Source organism: Mesoplodon mirus, assembly GCF_964341445.2.
Source record: "Mesoplodon mirus genome assembly, chromosome: 5".
In the NCBI taxonomy this organism is placed as follows: domain Eukaryota; kingdom Metazoa; phylum Chordata; class Mammalia; order Artiodactyla; family Ziphiidae; genus Mesoplodon; species Mesoplodon mirus.
The window spans coordinates 176,848,070-176,868,973 of NC_138980.1; the positions used below are offsets into that span (position 1 = coordinate 176,848,070).

A 20,904-nucleotide genomic window follows, 5' to 3' on the forward strand; every position below is an offset into this window, starting at 1 on the left:
TTCCTTCCCCCACATTCACTCTCAGGCTCTCTCCCTCCTCCAGAAACCATACTCTTGCCTCATCATGATTTGCCGCCCCTTCCCTTTTTTCTCTTCCTAATTTGAACATTTCCATCCATGGGAGGATTGAGTCAATGGGGCACAACACATGGAGACTGTGAAATTTCATGTACCCTCCACTTGGGGTTTTCTCCATCTTGACATCTCACCATGTATTCGTGTGCACACCCCTTTTTAAAGAAGAGGCCCCTCTCCTCCCTTTCATAACCACCCTCTCTACTGGAACCTTAATCGTTTGCCACCCCTGTTTTTCTGGATCTTATACCACCTCTCCCTCTTAAATCTACAATCTCTTCTCCACTCACCACTCCTCAGAAAAGAAGTCACATTTAATGATCTGTTTTCTGTACCCTAAAATTTTCTGAACTTTGGTCCTTCAGTGCTTACCTGATTTCATTGAATTTTCTGGGGTTACCTAGCATTCAAGTTACCACAGATATTCCGTCCCACTTTTGTTTCATCTGTTCCCTTCTTGGTTTCTCATGTCATGGATTCTGTCTCCTGTTTTTCTGAAACTGACCCCAAAGTTGACCATTGACTGTCCTTTTTTTTTTTTAACATCTTTATTGGAGTATAATTGCTTTACAATGGTGTGTTAGTTTCTGTTTATAACAAAGTGAATCAGCTATACATATACATATGTCCCCATATCTCTTCCCTCTTGTGTCTCCCTCCCTCCCACCCTCCCTATCCCACCCCTCTAGGTGGTCTCAAAGCACCGAACTGATCTCCCTGTGCTACGTGGCTGCTTCCCACTAGCTATCTATTTTACGATTGGTAGTGTATATATGTCCTTTGACTAAAGCCAGTAGTCTTCGCTCTACCTCATCAGGGTACAGTGGACGAGGCCTCTTTTTATTTTTTATTAAAACATTTTTTAACATCTTTATTGGAGTATAATTGCTTTACAATGTTGTATTAGTTTCTGATGTATAACAGAGTGAATCAGCTATATGTGTACATATATCCCCATATCCCATCCCTCTTGCATCTCCCTCCCACCCTCACTATCCCACCCCTCTAGGTGCTTTGGTACCAAGTTGATCTTCCTGTGCGATGCAGCTGCTTTCCACTAGCTGTCTATTTTACATTTGAGACCTCTTTTTAAAATGTGTTATTTCTATCCTCCAACTTAACTTGGCTTCCATGGTGCCGTGTTCACTTGATGCGCTATATCTGTTCTCTTGTCTCATCTTCGTGTGGTTACTTTTCTTGAACAAATTCTAAATAAACACTTCTCTTTAGCCCTTTTTTTCTCTCATGGTTTCCCTTGGTGAGTCTCAACCACACCCATGATTTTAAACATTCCAAAGATTATATGCTGTCTCTGAATTCTTTTTTTTCCTGAGCATCCAACCTGGATTTTCCACAATCTGCTGCATTTCCTTAAATATTCTCTTGGCATCTTAAACCCAACATGCACAAAACCAAATTATCATAGCCTCCTCTAAAACTTCTTCTGTTGATTATCATATTTTAAAAAATGGCATGACTGTCCTCAAAGTGACTCACATTCTTTATCTTCAGTCCATCTGTGCCTCTTTGCTTTCTGTTCCTCCCAATTTAACAGATTAGAACAACAACCATTTATTATATTTCACACTTCGGGGATTAGGAAATTGGACAGTGCTCAACTAGTTGATTTCTTCGCTCTTGTGATACTAAAGTCACTCAGTGGGTTTCAGCTTTACTCATATATCAGGTGCCTTGGTGGGGCTGGCTGAGAAGCTGGGCTTAGTGGGAAACATCACCATGAGGGCCTATATGTGGTCTCCCTGGCATGGTAGTTTCAGGGACATTGGGCTTCTGACCCAGTGTCTCAGTGCCCCAGAGGAGACAGGAAGTAGTAACTGCTAGCCTCTTAGGGTATGTGCTTGGAAAGTAGGGTACCATCACTTCTGTTGTATCTGACTGAGCAAAGCAGTCAGAGAGCCAACCCAGATTCAAGAGAGGGGGTGAAGGTCCAGCCTTCAGTGGGAGGAAGGTCGAAGAAGCTGTAGACATCTTTAGTTTTCTGTACTTTGCCTTACCCATCACACTGAGTGTTTGCTGGGTTTACCTTAATTTCTGTTCACATTGACCCCACCTGAAGTCACAGCTTCCTTTCTTTCTCTTCTGAACAATTGCTGTATCTTCAATTTCACTTCTCGACCTTTATGCTCTTCTTTAGCCGATTTCCTGTGTATGCTATGGTGAGAATGATTACGATTTCTTCTAATGTTAATATACTGTGGTAGCTTATTGCCTAAAAATAGAGACCTCAGACCTTAGTATCATTCACCTTCCAAAATCTTAACCCAACCTTCTCTCTAAGCTGCTTTCCAGTTCTCCCCTTTCTATCCCCTGGGGTCAAGTACAGTAAACTGTTCCCAACACATGTTACCTACTCATTCCTCTTGGCCCTCCAGTGCATCTTTTCATCCTCTTCTGGATTACTTCCAGAAGTCTCCATCTGTTGAAATCCTCTTTATCCTCCATGATTAAACTCAAATATGAAGTCTTCCTTTGACCCACCCTTGATCTCTCTCAATAGCAGTCATACTCTCTCTCCTAACCCCCATAGCACTCCTGCTTCTTTTTATGATTTTCTAACAGCTTGGATTATAGTTATTTTTATAAGCCTATCTTATTTTAAAGCTTATTAATCTTTTAAATTATTCATAATCTTTAAAGTTTCCCAGCTCCCAGCATGGCAATTTCATTTCACCCAGTAGGTGCTCCATATAGGTTTTATTTGATGCACACTTGATCTCTAGCCAAAAACTTTGCAGGCAGGTCATCTGTAAATTTCAAAGGAGAAATGCACCCACTGTGGATGATTTTGAAGAGTTGGGTAGCATAGTATTAATCAGGTAATTAGTCAAGGACAGTGGTCATGGCCTTATTTAATAGGGGCTTTTGTATTTTGAAAAGGGAAGGGGAGGGATTCTTACGGCATCCACATATAGATCTGCATTTGCACGAGGGGGCGAGAATGATGTTCTAAGGGAAAACCAATCAACGATCACAACTCTGAAGCTGAATTCTTCATGGGGGTGGGGACGATGACAACTTGATCAAGCTTAAACTTGAACATTCCTTCTTTTGTAATCAATGGGTTATCTCATAAAATTATTGGGAGGAAAAGAGGTCTAGATTGAGACAAACATCATTACTCACACATTTCTGAAATATCTCCTAGAAAAAGGTGTGTTTGTCCAAGCACTGCAAGGCTCTTTTTTTTCTAAAGGGCGTGATGGGGCTTTACTGAAAGACCACCCACCAGAAAGTGTGAACCCATGTTAATGAACTTGTACTCTTTTGCATGTTTTAGGCACTTTCCCCACATGACGGGACGACGAGCTTCTGGTTAAAGACAAGTGTCCAGAGCCTAAAGTCTCCTGCCCACCATGAAGGGACCCTGCATCATTGCCTGGCTCTTCTCATGCCTGGGATGGTGGAGACTCGCCCAGCCGGAGACAGACGCATCTCAGTGCCAGAGAGCAGAGCATCCGGTCATTTCCTATAAAGGTGAGGGTCGAGCACACTCTGATTGCAAAGACACCATTTAAATGCTCGTTCCATACTCAGAATAGCAGTGGTTGTCACTCCATTATTCTGTGCATCTTGTTTTAGACATTGTTTAAAATCAGAGCAAAAATGCAAAATCCCCCGTCACAACAGTTTCATATTCTGAAACTGATCACTAAAGAAGAATCCAAGCTCAGAATTGTCATAGGCAGAAGGTCCCATTGTTGAGGCCACTTTTACTTAACAGGTGCTGTCAGCCTCCTAGGCATTTGAACGGGGGGAGAAAAATGTGACCCACAGAAATGACAACAAAACCAAGCAAAACAAAAAATTCTTCATTTCAGCATTTCCCAACAAAGCCTTAGTCCCAGCACACAATGTACGCCTTTGTCTCTATCTGGCATTGCATGGCAGACAGAAATGGTTTACTGTCTCAAATATGCCTACATATCTGTAGGGTCAATTGATTAGTGTGTATACACATTCTTTTATTATTTAATTCATCAAAATTTATTTAGGGTTCTTTACACCCTGGACATTTCTAAGCATTTAAGGTGATAAGTAAACTAGTCTTTGTCTCTGTCCTCAAGGAACTTGCTCTTATATCATGAAACAGTATAATTAATCAGACATTGTATTTTAATAATTCATCCAATGAATAATTTTGTGGTCTGTTATTTTGTAACTTTTGTATCACAAAAAGATTTGAAATATATACAAAAATAGAAGAGTCTAAGGAACACCCAGCCCCTGTATTTATTAATCCCTGGCCCACCTTTTTTCTTGTATATCCCCACCCATGATCTACCCACATTCACCAAATTATTTTGAAGCAAATTCAAGAAATGATATAATAGTGCCATAATATTTCACTTCTTGGCTATCAAAGATAAGGAATTCATAATGCCGTAATCACACCAAAACATCAGAAACCCAGACAAAAACCAATGCCATAAAATTAGCAAACACCAGTGAGTACTGTGAGAGCCCTGATGGTCAAAGGAATGCTTTTGCCTTGTTCTGGTGACAGTTGAACTGAGTCAGGATCGGAAGGACCTTCGTCTATTGCAGTTGGCTGGTGTCGTCTATTGCAGTTGGCTGGTGTACATCTTGAGTCTCTTCATCCTTCACTGTGTTTTGTTGTTGTTGCTCTCCCCTTGCAAATTAATTTTTAAAGAAACTTGAGTCGATCGTCCTGCAGTTTCCACAGTCCAGGGTCTGCCCAGCTTCCCATTGCTCTTACTCGGATGCTCTTCTGTCCTGAATGTGTCTGTAAATTAGTAGTGATATCCAAGGCTGCCCAGAGTCAGGTGTGCATCTTTGTGTCTCTGCTGTGTCATGGATGGTGCTGCGTCCTTCATCGGGATGTGAAATGATCAGTCATCGAGGATCACGGCCTAAATCTCCTGATTCATTCATGGGTGAAAAACAGGGAGTTTTTAATTTTGCTATTCTTTTTTCATTTAATGGATAAAATATTTCTACATAAAGTAACTTTCCCTCCTCAACTATTTGAATATCCTGAGGGTGCAACTGACACAGGAAAGGCAGAGTGAATGCTTATTTTTCTTCCCTTTACCATTTTTGTAAAGAGCCTACTTAGTTGGCTCTCCAACATTATCCAGAGGGGACAAATAAAATGCTATGTTTGCTTTTCTTTTAAAAAAAGTGGTTATTAGAATTATTTTTAATACATGGATTTCAATATTTGGTATATTTCCATCACTTGCAGCTTATGTTCTTACAGATGGTGAAATCGTCACATTTCAGGCCTAGAGGAGCCTCTTGAGGTTGGCCCCTGAGTTCTTTGGCAACAACCCAAGTGGCCTTGGATGGCTTGATTATTCTCTAGGATAATAAGATTCCTCTTATCCATTTCCTTCCATTGACCTGAGAATCAGCCATTTTTATCTGATTCAAGCATAGCCGTGATCAAAGTCAGGTGTTTTCAGTGTATAGAGCTAAGGAAAACCTTCTTTAAAACACACCAGAAGTTGCTCTGGATACTTCCAGTTCATCTCCAGGACTCTAGGGGCTTTCTGATCCTCTTCCATTTTATGTCTCTATCTTTCTCTCCTGTGCACAGAATCCTATCTCTGCAGGTCAGCATAATTATTCCTTTGCCTTTTCCTGTAATGCATACTTAGTCATTTCAGAATAACAGTTCTGTGCAACTTTAGTCCTTGTTGACTACAGAAAACCCTTTTGGATGATTTTTCTTCTTTTCTTTTAGTCCTCAGGGTACAAATCTCACTGGAAAATTGAAGCAAAATTAGCACCTTGACATTGAAAGAATTTCCCTTTGTATGGTTGTGGCACCAACTCAAAATCCAGTTAATTTCATTTTTTAATTTCACTTTTGATTTTTCGAGATTTTCAAAATTTACATTACATTATTCTGTAGTGTTTTAAAGCCAAATTAATAAAATAAGCAGTGTTCAGAGGAACTGTTTTCCTTACCTTGTTCACTCTCTCTGCCTTTAGCTCACCTTTTACTTATAGTTTATAGTTTATGCTTCTTTTTAAATATAAACCAAACTCCACACACACATACACATACACATATATATTCATACCCTCTTTACTTAAAAAGTAGCATATATACAGAGTTTTCTCTATCTAGCATGTTTTGACATCATGATATACCCTGGAGTCCACGTCCCAGTAGTATGGATTTATGTCACTTCTTCTCATGGTCACATAGCTCTCCTCTGTGTAATGAACTCTTGTCTACTCAGCAACTCCCTGCTGGGAGAAGTGATCATGTATAGTGTTACAATGTGTAATGCCTCCTGCACACACATCTTTTGATATTTTTGCAAGTGTAACATTGACAGAGATTCCTGGAATTGGGATTGCTGGGTCAAGGGGTGAATGCAGTTGTGGTTTTGCTAGATACTGCCTGATTCCCTTTGATGAAGGTTGCACCATTTTGCATTCTCATTGCCCTGGATAGGAGTATCTGTTTCACGCTAGACTTTCCAACAGAGTGCACTGTTAAGCTTTGGGATTTGGGAAAACCCCATAGCTCATAAATGGCATCTCAACCTACTTTTAATTTTCGTTTTTAAAATTTGGAGTGAACATTCAACAGACATTTAATAACTGCCTGTATATGTACCGGGGTCTGTGCTAAATATGGAGGAGATAGAGGTAAAAAACCTAGTTCCTGTTAAGGGTCTAGAATATCTTGAGGAATATAAACCAAAAGGACCGTTGCATTACATTGTATTAAGGGTCCTCTCAGGTGTCTTTGCCGGGTGCTGTGTGAGCCCAGGGAAGGGGTTTCGGAACCAGACAGCCTGGGCTGTAGAGCAATGGTTAAGGAGGGTTTCTAGGATGCAGCAATGCCAGAGCTGAGTCCCAGATGATTGTTAGAAGGTGTTTATGAATCTAATGAGGGGAGCACAGCAGGTTTTGGCAAGTGTTGAGTACAGTAAGCCATGAAATGTTAGTTCAGATTACAGAGAGGAAGTAGAGGGAGATGAAACTTACAGTGAGGATTCAATAATGCACGGCATCAAAAGGCATCTCAAGAAGTCTGCCTCTTGTCTGCACAGGCTCACCTTGGAGGATGGAGAAGTGCCGGCAGGAAGAGCAAATTCTGGGGCCGCTGCTGTGACCAAAGGGGGCAGCGATGAGGGCCTGAGCTGTGGGAGTGGTAGCAGAAATGTAAAGAATTGGGTGGATTCTGGAGATTTGAAGAGGGAGTTGTTGATGTTTTAAAGGATATAAGACAGGAGGAAGCGGGGGCACTGAGAGTGAGTGCTGAGTTCTTGACTGTTGATTCCAGATGGGATAAAGAAGGGGAATCTGAAATGATGTTAGAGCGAGAAAGCTGAGTTCCTGGCTGCCATCAGATGGAGGTAACTAATTGAGAGCAGGGATCATGGGAACCAAGAAAGGAGAGCTTTTTCAAGAGGGAGGTGACCGTCAGAGTGTCTGATGATGCAGCCAGTTCAAGGCACCTGTGGGCCAGAAGGCTGAGTGACAAACGCATCCTGATTTGCCCGAGACTTTTTTGGGATGTAGCACTGAAAGCCCTACTATCTTCTGGGAAAACTGGGACAGATGGTTACCTTCCCAGAAACTCTGTCAGCAATGGTGTATTAGTTCACAGTATTCCTGTAACCAAATCCTACAAACTGGGTGGTTTAAAACAATCACAATATCTTCTCTCACAGTTCTGAAGGCTAGAAGTCCAAAAGCAAGGTGTTACCAGGGCCATGCTCTGAAAGCTCTAGGGAAGAATCTTTGCCGCTTCTTCGCTTCGGGTGGCTGTCAGCAGTCCTTGGCATTATTTGGCTTGTGGACCCATCACTCCAGTTCTCTGAGTCTGTAGTCACATGGCATTCTCTCTATGCTTCTGTGTCTGTTTTCTCTTCTTTTTCTTTATTTATTTGTTTGTTTTATTTTTTTTTATTTTTTTTCAGTATGCGGGCCTCTCACTGTTGTGGCTTCTCCCGTTGCGGAGCACAGGCTCCGGACATGCAGGCTCAGCGGCCATGGCTCATGGGCCCAGCCACTCCGTGGCATGTGGGATCTTCCCGGACCAGGGCACGAGCCCGTGTCCCCTGCATTGGCAGGCGGACTCTCAACCACTGTGCCACCAGGGAAGCCCCTCTCTTCTTTTTATAAGGACACAAGCCATATTGGGTTTAGGGCCCACCGTCACCCAGCCTGACTTGATCTTAATTAATTACATCCAGGCCCTATTTCCAAATAAGGTCACAATCATCACAGGTGCATGAGGTTAGGACTTCAGCATATCTCTGGGTGGGCGTGGGGTGGACACATCAACCCGTAGCAAATGGCATTTATCAGAGCAGTTTTGCAGCAGTGCTGGGGATAAAACTAGATGCTCATGAATGAAGGGATAAATGTGAAGTGAAGAAATAGACATAAAACTAGAGAACTACTGTCTCAGTTGTCAGGGACATGAGGACAGGGAATGGCTTTTAAGAGAGCATTACTTAATCATCCTTAAATGGTACTGGTGTAGAGAGAAAAGACAGGGGGAGGTAATTGACTAGGCAAAGTCCCCGGGGCTATAGGAGGGGAGAGGATCCTGGCACAGGTGAGGGGTTAGCTCACAGGAAGGAGACCCCACCTCCAGCCAGCCCAGAGGGAGGGAGGCCAGGGCACCCAGGATGCAGGGCAGGTAGAGGGAAGGAGTACCTGGGGACCTCCATCTTGGCTGAGAAGGAGTATGCAGACCATGGGCCAAGAGTATGGGCGCTTTAGGAAGGAAGGGCTTCTCTTAAGAAAGGATAAGACTGTTGATCAAAAACAGACATAAAAGATTCCCTGTGGCTGTTTGGAGCCCAGTCAGTCCTTGAAAGGGCTCCTGTTATAGCTGAGCAGGTGGCCATGGCTATGCCCCATAAACACTCTTCTGTGCTCAATGCAAGAAAGTTTGAAAATGTATGATGAAACACTGATAAGAGAGAAACAAAGGAAGGGCTGGATCATCTTGATGTTTACAATCTTGGTTTCTGGGTACATTTAAAATTTCATGATTTAGCATTATACGTTGGAGGCACGCTTCACAGGAGGCTGCTCAGGAAGAGTCTGCAGGGACATCTCAGTACAAGTAAGCACATTTCATTGAAGTCTTGATTTGATTTACCTGGCTGGGCAGAAGGTGCTGGAAGGATCTTTTTTCCAAGCCTTGGTAAAATATTTACCACTTCGGGCTCCACTTGTCTTGTGGAGTTCATTGCTCAACAAGCCCTAACAGCTTGCTGTGTTTGCAAGGGTACTCCCTTGACTGCATGTTCTGGAATATTTATCCCTGCTCATGCAGTGGCTGCTAAAACACCCTGACCCGTGACAGACGCACCCTTCACACTTAGGTCCGTGTCGTTTGCTTAAATGTCTGTTCCAATAAAGGGGGGGAAATAGTGACCCTTCAAGACAGCATGTTTCTCAGCACGCTTACTGAATCTCATAACTGTATCTGAAATGAGTTTTAAATGTTTAATGTCCACTTAAGGGGATAGTGCCATATTCTGCTTTTGTTCGTTTATTGATTAAAGTTTACCCAGCATGCTCGCAATTTAGAGAGTGTGCTCCAGTTATAGAAATCGGGCAATTTCACATAACACACAGAGAAGGACCACCGCTGGGCTGAGTCACGCTGTATTCAGGCTTACTTTGCCTTGCAGCTTTAATATCATGACTAATTTGGAGGCCTTTTTTCTTTGTCTTAGCTGACTTAGTATTTTTTTTTAAATTTATTTCATTTGAAATATAGTTGATTTACAATGTTGTGTTAACGTCTGCTGTGCAGCAAAGTGATTCAGTTACACATATATATAAATATACATATACATGTATATATGTGCACATTCTTTTTCATATTCTTTTCTGTTATGGTTTATCACAGGATATTGAATATATTTCTCTGTGCTCTACAGTAGGACCTTGTTGTTTATCCATTCTATATATAATAGTTTGTATCTGCTAATCACAAACTCCCAGTCCATCCAATCACCCACATCCCCTTCCCCTTGGCAACCTCAAGTCCGTTCTCTATGTCTGTGAGTCTGTTTCTGTTTCGTAGATAGGTTCATTTGTGTCGTATTTTAGATTCCACATGTACGTGATATCATATGGTATTTGTCTTTCTCTTTCTGACTTACTTCACTTAGTATGATAATCTCTAGTTGCATCCATGTTGCTGTAAATGGCATTATTTCACTCTTTTTTATGGCTGAGTAGTACTCCATTGTATATATGTACCACATCTTCTTTATCCATTCATCTGTCAATGGACATTTATGTTGTTTCCATGTCTTGGCTATTGTGAATAGTTCTGCTATGATCATAGGGATGCCTGTATCTTTTTTGAATTATAGTTTTGTCCACATATTTGCCCAGGACTGAGATTGACAGCACTTAATATTAATGCCCAAGATGACTTCTGCCTGCAGAATCAGGCCAGGTGTTGTTAATTCTCCTCTCAGATCCCTGGGATCTCTATCTGTAACTCCTGGATGGTCCTGCTGAGTGTCTTCCTACTTCTGGATTTGTTGTTTGGCCTGAGAATTGTTTTGGGACTTATGGAAGAACTGTATGGCTGATTGACACTAGATTAGCAACATTTGGCCCCAGGTCTGAGGGACTCGAAATGGATATTCCAGCTTGCGCCATCACTGGGACCGGACTGGGATGTGGCATGTGGCCCTCGAGTTTAAACAACTGCCTTATCCCCACATGTAGCCTTGGGTGATTCAAAAAACCATGACCAAAAGGGGCCAACCCAGTATTTGAAACTCGGGTTCTATTCCCATACCACAGGATGAATGATTATTTTTCACAGATCCTGTGTTTTTCTTTCAAATGGTATAACTATATTCCATTGCCTTCCTGTTAAAGGCATTGATATGTTCAGTGTTGACAATAAAAATGTGTGGCGAGTTTTGTAACTTTCTGTTGGCTCTTCTTTATGTTAACTTACTGGGAGCCCCAGCTCTTCCCTACCTCCGAGAGGCTGTCTTTCTCCCAGTCTGGAAGGTGTCATGTGCACGTTTCCTCTTTCCCTGTTAACTGCCAACCCTGCCCATGGGCCTGCCTCTTACCACTCTTCCCTTGACTGGCTCACAGACCTTGGGACCACTGGCATTGCTTGGCTCAACACCTGCTCCCCTTGGGGCTCCATACCTGTTCTGTGCCTCCTTACGTGTGTCCCAGGATCCCATGCCTGTCCTGTGGCCTCATGCATCTCCCATGGCTGTATAGCTGTTCTGTGGCTCTTCATGTGGCCTCACAGCCCCATGCACATATCAAGGCTCCATGCCTGTCTCGGGGCTCCATACCTATCCCATGGCCTCATGAACATCCCAGGGCTCTATACATGTCCCACGCTGCTCCATTTTCTCTCTGGGTTTTTGCTGTTTGGTGTCTCATGCCCCAGACAGGCATGTGGCTTCATGATCCTGGCTGGATTTTATCTCTTTTTCTAGGATCTAGGATGCTCATCACCACAGGAGGGGCTGTTGTAGATAATTTCTAGAGTCCCTGTCAGATTTCAGAGATTTCAGAGTCTTTGAGCATGTAAAGACATTGATTAAAATTGCTTACAGTAGGAATTCCCTGGTGGAGCAGTGGTTGAGAGTCTGCCTGCCAATGGGGGGGACACGGGTTCGTGCCCCGGTCTGGGATGATCCCACATGCCGCAGAGTGGCTGGGACCGTGAGCCATGGCCACTGAACCTGCGTGTCCGGAGCCTGTGCTCCACAATGGAAGAGACCACAACAGTGAGAGTCCCACGTACCACAAAAAAAAAAAAAAATAGATTGCATAAAATTTGTTTCAATATTTTCATGTGAATCTGATTAAATAATAGCAAGATACTGATTACTGTTGAAAAGTGTCTTGAACTCAATGCTTTTCTTTGTAAAAACTAAAATTTACATAAATCAAGTGTGATTCTCTTTGGTTTCATAACAGGTTATGTGTTATCCTCCTTTGCATTTATTTGGGAAAGGAAAGTGTTGTTATGGATCCTATAAAAAGTCCTTTGACCCATCAATAATTTAACTTCTGTTATCATGCAAATGACTGAATGTTTCATATAATGTAATCTCAAAATTATGTGGGCAAAATATTTGAACCTATATGCAAATGAAACAACTAATGTATAAGTACACTGCCTATTCTATACATTAAAAGCTGCACTAGGTAATACACTTTTTATTTTAAAGTCTGTTGCTAGTTTGCTATCTGAAAAAATGGAATATTAAAAAACACACCACTTTTCAACTCTACAATGTAGGAATGTAATGATCATTCATAAGTGCATAGAGGTGTTAGAAGAAAATGCACTCATGGTAAAACCACTATGCATTATTCATTGAGTGAATTGGTTGCAATACCTGTGTTGTACTTTTATGTTGTTATTGATCTTTGATTGATGAAAGCTGAGGGTCCCTGTTGTATGTTTTTTATAAACAATGATTAAGTTCTGATGAAAATAATTTATTGAGTTTTGAGAATGATCAATAACTTTTGGATTAATTTTGTGTTCTAGCGCCACTAATGAAATAATTTGTAAGATTCCACATCTATATTTTATCTTGAGATAATCAATTTTTGATTGATTTGTCAGGGTGGGGAAATAGTTTCTATTATTCTGAGATTGCAAATGGAATATTTTATAAGTTAAGTAGTTCAAAGGGATTGCATTAAAACAGGGGATAAGAGTTTGTGAAGTTATTGTCAGGACTCTGATTTAAAATAATCATTTCACTGGATGTCAAATGGTATGTTATTGTATTTTATTTATCTTTAAGCATATTATAGTCTTTCTAAGCATTAAATGGGCAATTCATCTATTTCTCACAATGATGGTAGATAAAAATCTAATCCTTTTTAAATTTATGAGTAAGAGTTGGAGATTAAATGTAGGGTGAATAAACTTTTAATTAAGCAATATTTTTTCTTGGATTTATTACTTCTTGTCTTCTTCTAATATCAAGGCAAGGTAATCTGCCATGGTCACATTTGAGGAGACAAAACATTATGCCCACTTCAGCAGACAGCAGTGCTGAAATTTTTCTGTTATCAATATAACAAAGGAAAGACTACACTGAGGTTTCTAAAGCTTATTTAGTTTGTGTACTAATTTAGTCAGCACCATAACCTTTTATTTTCCTGAAGCTTTTTAAAGAAAAGGAGTTATTTTTTAAATTTCTCTTTTGCTTTCCCATTTCCCTCATGTAAGTCAGGGATAGACTTCAGAAAGCCTCATCACATGTGTCACATGAAGCAAGAAGCATTCTCATTCATAATCAAGAGTGCAGTGATAATGCATGCTAACACACCAAATGAATAGATTCTTCCAATCTGCAAGATGACAAATTTGTCATAATGCTATTTGACCATTCCCACCTTGAAAGCACCTCTGGACTGCATGTTAGATAGACTACAAACCCTATTAAATAAAATCAATGAAACGAGACCCTGGTGCCAGGAACAGCTGGACTGGCAGAGCGCTCCTGGTGGCTCTCAGAGGGTGATTAACGATTGTCATTCTTATTCATATTTTTTATTTTTGTGCCACTGGAGTCCCTCACCTCATCCCACAGAGTCTTTAGCTTCTGCTTGTTTGAAGATAAAACCAGAGCTCCAGTTCATTAATAATTCAATCAATCTTTATTGAGTGCATATGATGTGCCAGAAATGGTTTCAGTCACGGGGTTACCCCAATAAGTGAAACAGTAGAAATCTCGGCCTGTGCTGATTTTATGTTCTATTAGGGGAGACAGACAATAATAAGATGATATAATATAGACCGGGTTATATGGTGCTAAGGCCTGAGGAGAAACATAAAGCAGGGAATGCGTTAAGGAGGGGAGGAGTCTTGCAGTTTTCATCAGGGTAACCTGGTGTGCCCGGCATTTACCTGTTGCCTCCGTCCCCACAGCTCTCCCTTTTATATTTCACTTTGTACAACTGGTCAGAGAGTCGGTGAAATTTCTCAGGCTTCTGACCCAGCTGGGTTCCTGTCAGGATGTGTGAATGGGAGGAACCAGCAGTTGCTGAGGAGGCTGGAGAAATAGTGAGGATCATGTTTATGCCTGCATAGCGTGGCTGAGGACTGAGGCGATCCTAAGTCCCCAGTTGGTGAGTAGGCAGTCACAGCTTGAGTCACAGCTGCTTGAGAAGAGCACAGCAGCAGGAACAGGCTTATGGGCTCCAGCCCAGTTTGTTAGCAGCTGCTCATCTCTGTGTGTCATGCATTCTTCCTTCGTTCTTGTACTTTATCTTCCAATACCTTTACAACCAATTCCCTATATTAAATGCCCTCTGTTTGAGGTACCTAGGGTGGTTTCTCTTTTCCTGACTAAATTATGCAGCATACAGAATGACCCATTGAGTCAAGGCTTAAGGAGGTGAGGGGGCAAGCCATGTGGATAATTGAAGAAAACGTGTTCCAGGCAGAGGGAAGAGCAAGTGCCTGGGCCCTGAGGTGGGAGGGTACTTGGCAGGTCTGAGTAAGAGCAGGGAGGCCAGTGTGGCCTGAATGGAGGGAGTAATGGAGGTGAGATTGGAAGGATAATAAGGGCCAGGTTCTGTAGGGCCTTGATGAATTTGACCTTTATTTTGTGGGAGGGGGGCACTGGAAGATCTTGAGCAGAGGAATGATAGTGTGAGGCAGTAACATGACTTGAAGTGTCACTCTAGCTTCTGTGCTGAGGACAGGCTGAATTTTGGTTGGGCGTGTGGGATTTAGAGCAGTGAGAGCGTTTTGGGGGCTGATGGGTGATCTAGGCTGGTGATGGTGGTGGCTTAGTTGAGAGTGTTAACAGTGGACACCAGGGAACAGTGGCCATATTCTGGATAGAGTGTATTTGGAAGTCAGGTCCAAAGTATTTCCTTTCAGACTGTATACGTGCTGTGAGAGGAAGAGAAAAGCAAGAGAGACTCTAAGGCTTTTGGCTTGAGCGATTGATCAGAGTGGAAGTGCTATTTACTGAGATGAGGAAGGTTGTAAGAGAGTCACACTTGGAAAGAGTTTGGGAGGCTCAATTTTGGACATGTTAAGTGTGAGATGTTTCTTTAGCATCCAAGTGGAAATGTCAAGTAATCAGCTGCGTATACAAGTCTGTATTTCTGGGGAGTGGTTTTTTGAAAACTCTATGAGGCACAGCAGTTTGGGAACTAGCAGTGATGAAGGGAACAAGAAATCTGAATATTTAGTCTTTATGATTTTGTCTGGATTTTAATGTTAGTTACTGTATAATGCAAAGGTATGTTGAGAAGTTATAATTTAGTAGTTAAAGAGAAAACTTCAAGTCATTTCATGGATGGTTCAAGCCAGATTCAAACATTTTCTGAATTAAAAAAAAATAGACTAGAATAATATAAAGCATGACTCATTCAAATTTAGAGCTCATTTGAATGCTTTTATTTCTTAATTCCAAAGGGTCAGCCCTACTTAAGAAAACATATTTACAAAAGTAAAGCTCCAGAAAATTCTTCTTCTGGCTTTATAGCAGCCTATCCTTTTTGAATGAATTTTTAACATCATATTTGTGATCATATAGAATGGCAAATGAGAGAAGAAACCACTAGTATCAGTCAGGGTAACTGTAGTAATAGTTAACTCTCCTAACAACCCTATAAAATAGATGCTATTATTATCTCTGTTTTATAGCTGAGACAACTAAGGCAAAAACAGATTAAGCAACTTGCCCAAGTTATACAGTTAATAGGTGGCAGAACTGGAATTTAAGCCCAGTAATATGTGATTGGATTGGTATTTTCCTAAATCCTGCACTTTCTTTTTCCTTTGAAATAACATGGTCACTGTGACGGAAATTTTTCTTTTTAAAAGTAATAGTAAAGTACTAAAAATAAGCTATACTTCACTCCCTCAGAAAAAAATGAAATCTAAAGTCTTAGAAATGCTTATACTTTAACTCAACAATATTGACTTTTTTTCAGAATTGATCCTCAAAAGATTCTTACATACAGTAACCCACAAATATTAATCAGGCAGCTGTATAGAGTTGTATATATATATATATATATATATATATATATATATATATATATATATATATATATGTATGTATGTATGTATATATATATATTGTCATGGCAATGCTATTGTTTATAATAGCTAAAAGGAAAGATGGAAGGTGCTATAATGCCCCTTGAATGAGCATTGATTAAATGGCCATTTATATCCAGTTGGCCTACAACAAATAGACTGCCAGATATTTATCCAGCAAAGTTGGATTTATTCAGGATCAGCAGAAAATTGCAATTCAGGTCTGTAACCATGGTGGGCCATGTGCAAGTCCCCACATGGCAAGGGAAGGAGAAGGCTTTTATAGAGAAGAAAAGGAAAATAGGAGTGCTATAGTAAACAGAATCCATGACTTTCCATTGGTTGAGTTCTTGCCAGGAAATGAGGAGTCTTTCTTTTTTCTGTTGGGCTCTGCTATGGTTGCTGGGCATGAGAGCTCCCCATTCTAGTCTCCCAGATCTATTTAATTAAGGTTTCTGTTTATGAATTTTTTTACAGTCCATATAGTAGAAAAATATGCAACCATTAAAATTAATGGCAGAAAGTGTTTAACTGATTTGGAAAGATGTGTATACTAATGTTGACTTTTAAAATGCAAGCATGAATCTATATAAGATTTTATGTAGAGATTTCTAAATGTTAAGGATAGTGTTATCTATAGAGATTGATTGCTGATGATTTATACTCTATACATTTATAGTATTTGATTTTTTTTAACAATGAGCATTTATCTGTTTTGTTGATATAAAAGATTGAAACTTAAAAAAAAAAAAAAAAGTAAAGCTCCAGCATGGAAATAGTTTCTCCATTTAATAGTGAGAAAACAAAATCTTAGCTGATAAATCTATGGATAAAAGTATAAATCCCTAACACAAAATAATTAGTTTTGGGGCTATAAATGCAAACCAATGCAAAATATATGAATGTGTGAATTCTACTTTCATGATAGAGTTTTTAACCACAACATCTAATGCTAATTTTTCAAATTGTATATCAATTGACAGAAATTTTCTGTCATATATGTTTCTTGTTTGACCAACATTTGGTCGACAGATGATTTTTAATTTGAAAAATGATATAGGGGACTTTTCTATCTGACCATGATGGGAAAAAGGGATTTGATTTACCTTCATGATTTAAACAAGAAAACCAGACAAAATATTAGCAAGTACAGTTTTCAGAAAATGGACAACAGGCAGAGGATGCCACAGGATTGTAATTTCTTAGGGAAAGGAAATAAACAAGATGAGTCCTACGATTGGCTCAGCTCACTGAAAGTAGTTTCCAAGACATAACACAGTAATGGAGAATACAAACATAGATCAGCATAAATCAAGTCTCAATACATTAAAAAGGATTGAAATCATGCCTGTGTAATCAATGAGCACATCAGAATCAAACTAAAAATCAGTAACAACATGATATATAGAAAATTATATTGGAACTTAAGCAGTATAATTCTAACTGGTTCATAGGTCAAATAAAAAATTAAAGGGAAATTCTAAAATATTTTCATCTGCATGACAATAAAAGCACAACTTATCCAAATTTGTGGTATATAATAAAGCAGAGCTCAGGGTGGGGGGATTTATATCACTATTTACTTATATTAGGGATGGAGAAAGATCTGCTATCAATGGTTTTGGGATCTTCCTTAAGGAAGTCTACAAATAAAAAAGGCAAATTAAACCTACAGTTAACAGAAGGAAGAAGAAAATGAAAATGAGTATAAATCAGTTTAAGTGGAAATAAAGAATAATGAAGATCAATGAAACTAAAACCTAGTTCTTTAACAAGAGCAATAATATCAATAAACCTTTAACTAGATTGGTTAGGAACAAGAGAGATATATATTTATCAATATTAGGAATGAATGAGGAGACATCACTACAGAACCTACAGAAGTTAAAAAAGATCAATAGAAAACAATGAACAACTCTATGCCAATAAATTTGACAACTTAGATGAAATGGACAAATTCTTTGAAGTTAAACAATCTCTCCAAGTTCACTTAAGAAAAGTCAGATAAACTAAGTCTGTATCCATTAAAGGAATTAAATTTGTACTTAAAACTCTTCCAACAAAGAGAACTTCGAATCCAGATGGCTTCGGTAGTGAATTTTGGCAAGTACTTAAGGAAAAAAAAAAAAATAGACACTGATTCTACTCTTCCAGAGTAGAAGAGGATGGAACACTTCTCAGCTTATTTAAGAAGTCATTATTACTCTTACGAAAACCAGACAAGACATTTTTTTTTTTTTTTCGGTACGCGGGCTTCTCACTGTTGTGGCCTCTCCCCTTGCGGAGCACAGGCTCCGGACGCGCAGGCTCAGCGGCCATGGCTCACGGGCGCAGCCGCTCCGCGGCATGTGGGATCCTCCCAGACTGGGGCACGAACCCGTGTCCCCTGCATCAGCAGGCGGACTCTCAACCACTTGTGCCACCAGGGAAGCCCCAAGACATTTTAATATATAAAACTATAGACCAATATCTCCCACAATCATAGGCACAAAAATCCTTAATAACAGTACAGCAATCGAATCCAGCCATTTGTAAAAAGGATAATACATGTCCCAGTGGGTTTTATTGCATAAATATAAGATTGCATGGGATTTCCAAGGTTTAACACTTGAAAAGCAATGTAAATCAGTGCATTAACTGACCAAAAATATTTTTTTAAATTCATCTTAATAGATATAGAAAAATTATTTGATAAAATCAACACACATTCATGATAAAAACTAGAAGTAAAGGGTGTTGCCACACGTGACAAAAGGCACCTTAAAAAATTTTAATATAATATAATATTTAACAGTTAAAGGCTGAATGCTTTCCCCACAAGGATGTTTACCATTACTATTTTTAGTGCTTTTAGTTATCATTGTACTAGCCCCTGAGTAAGGTAAGATTAGATAAAAAAATAATATATTATAATAAAAGTAATTTAATAAACAAATGGCATACAGATTAAAAAGAAAAAATAAGAGCAGTCACTGAAATTTTAAAAAGACCTATTAGGACTATTAAGTGAATGTCTCATGATTTCCAGATACATAATATAAAAAAATTCAATTGCATTGTGATATACTATCACTTAATAATTTTAAACTGAAATTAAATTATATCATTTATAGTAGCTCATAAATATGAAATAAGGATATCTTTAACAAAATATGTTCAGGAGCCAAACATTGAAAGCTACCCAACATTACTGAGAAAATTTAAAAGACCAAAACAATTGGAGATAAATATTTATAGATCAGAAATTTAATGTTAAGATATAAATTCAACTGTAACATATGCATTGCAATCTATAGACTCTTACAAGCCAGTGAAAAGTTCATGTGGTTTTATTGTGTAAATTAAAAACCTGATTTTAAAATTTACATGGGAATACAAAAGACTTAGAAAAGCTGGAAAACTGTTTGAAAAGGAGAGTAATTTTGGAAGCCTTACAGTACTTGAATTCAAGACAGTGTGATGTTTGCATAAGGATAAACATAGAAATCAATGTAACAGAAAGCACAGACCAGAAATAGACCCACATATATACTGTCAATTAATTTTCAGCAAAGTGGCCATGGTAATTTAATGAGGAAATATAGTTCTTCCAAAAAATGGTGCTGGAAAAACTGGACCTCTCAATGCAAAAATTAACTGAAATGGATCCTAGACCTAAAGTTAAGAGGCAAACTTATAAACTCTCTAGAAGAAACTTTTTGAAAAAAAAAAAACTTTCTCAGACCTTAGATTAGGCAAAATTTGTTAGGATACAAAACAGCACATAAAAGCAAATTTGATAAACTGGACCACATAAATATTAAAAACGTTTGCTCTTCAAAGACACCATTGAGAAAAGGAAAAATAATCCAGATGCTATGTGAAAATATTTACAAAACACATATCTCCTAAAGTTCTTGTTTCCAGAATATATAAAGAAACTCTTACAACATTTATAAATGGACTAGAGATTTAGGCAATTTGAAAATACTAATGACAACCATGGTGAGATATCCTTACACATTGAGCAGAGTGACTAAAATTAAAAAGACTGATTATACTAAGTACTGAGGAGGATTTGGTGAAAATGGCCCTCTTATGCTTTGCTGCTGATAATGCAACATGGTGCAGCCACTTTGGAAAACATTCAGTTTCTTCCAAAGTTAAATATACACTTTCCTTAAATTCCAGCAAACTCACTCATAGCTCTTTGCCCAAAGATAATTAAAAAGTTGCATAATGTCTACAGGAAGATTTGTACCCAACGGTTCACAGTAGCTTCATCCCATCTAATCCAAACCTGACACAACTCAAAAGTCCATCAGTGGGGGTGGACAAATTCATTATGTAAAATATAATACTACCAGACCATACAAAGAAATAAACTACTTACACAGACAATGAAATGGATGAATCTTAAAAGTAGTATACTAAGTGAAAGATTCCAGATAGAAAAGACTACATATTCCATGTTGTCCCATTTTGTGAAATTCTATAGAAGACCAAACTAAAGTAGCAGGATACATATTAATAGCTGCCTGGGTACAGGGCAAGGGAAGGAATCCACTGAAAAGGTTCCTGAGAAAATGTGTGTGTTGATGCAATATTTATCTATCTATCTATCTATCTATCTATCTATTTATTTATTTATTTATGGCTGTGTTGGGTCTTCGTTTCTGTGTGAGGGCTTTATCTAGTTGCGGCAAGCGGGGGCCATTCTTCATCGCGGTGCGTGGGCCTCTCACTATCACGGCCTCTCTTGTTGTGGAGCACAGGCTCCAGATGTGCAGGCT

General features: G+C 39.3%; 1 protein-coding gene across 4 annotated transcripts in view; it reads left to right on the forward strand.

Annotated features, from left to right (window-relative positions):
* The window catches only part of SEMA5A (semaphorin 5A), a 492,799-nt gene that overhangs the window by 168,931 nt on the left and 302,964 nt on the right, over positions 1–20,904 (forward strand). For all 4 annotated transcript variants that reach the window (XM_082622624.1, XM_082622623.1, XM_082622626.1 and 1 more), the window contains one exon: positions 3,374–3,570. In XM_082622624.1, coding sequence (XP_082478750.1) covers positions 3,450–3,570 — 121 coding nt within the window. In that variant the 5' untranslated portion in view covers positions 3,374–3,449. The remainder of the gene's footprint in view (positions 1–3,373; positions 3,571–20,904) is intronic.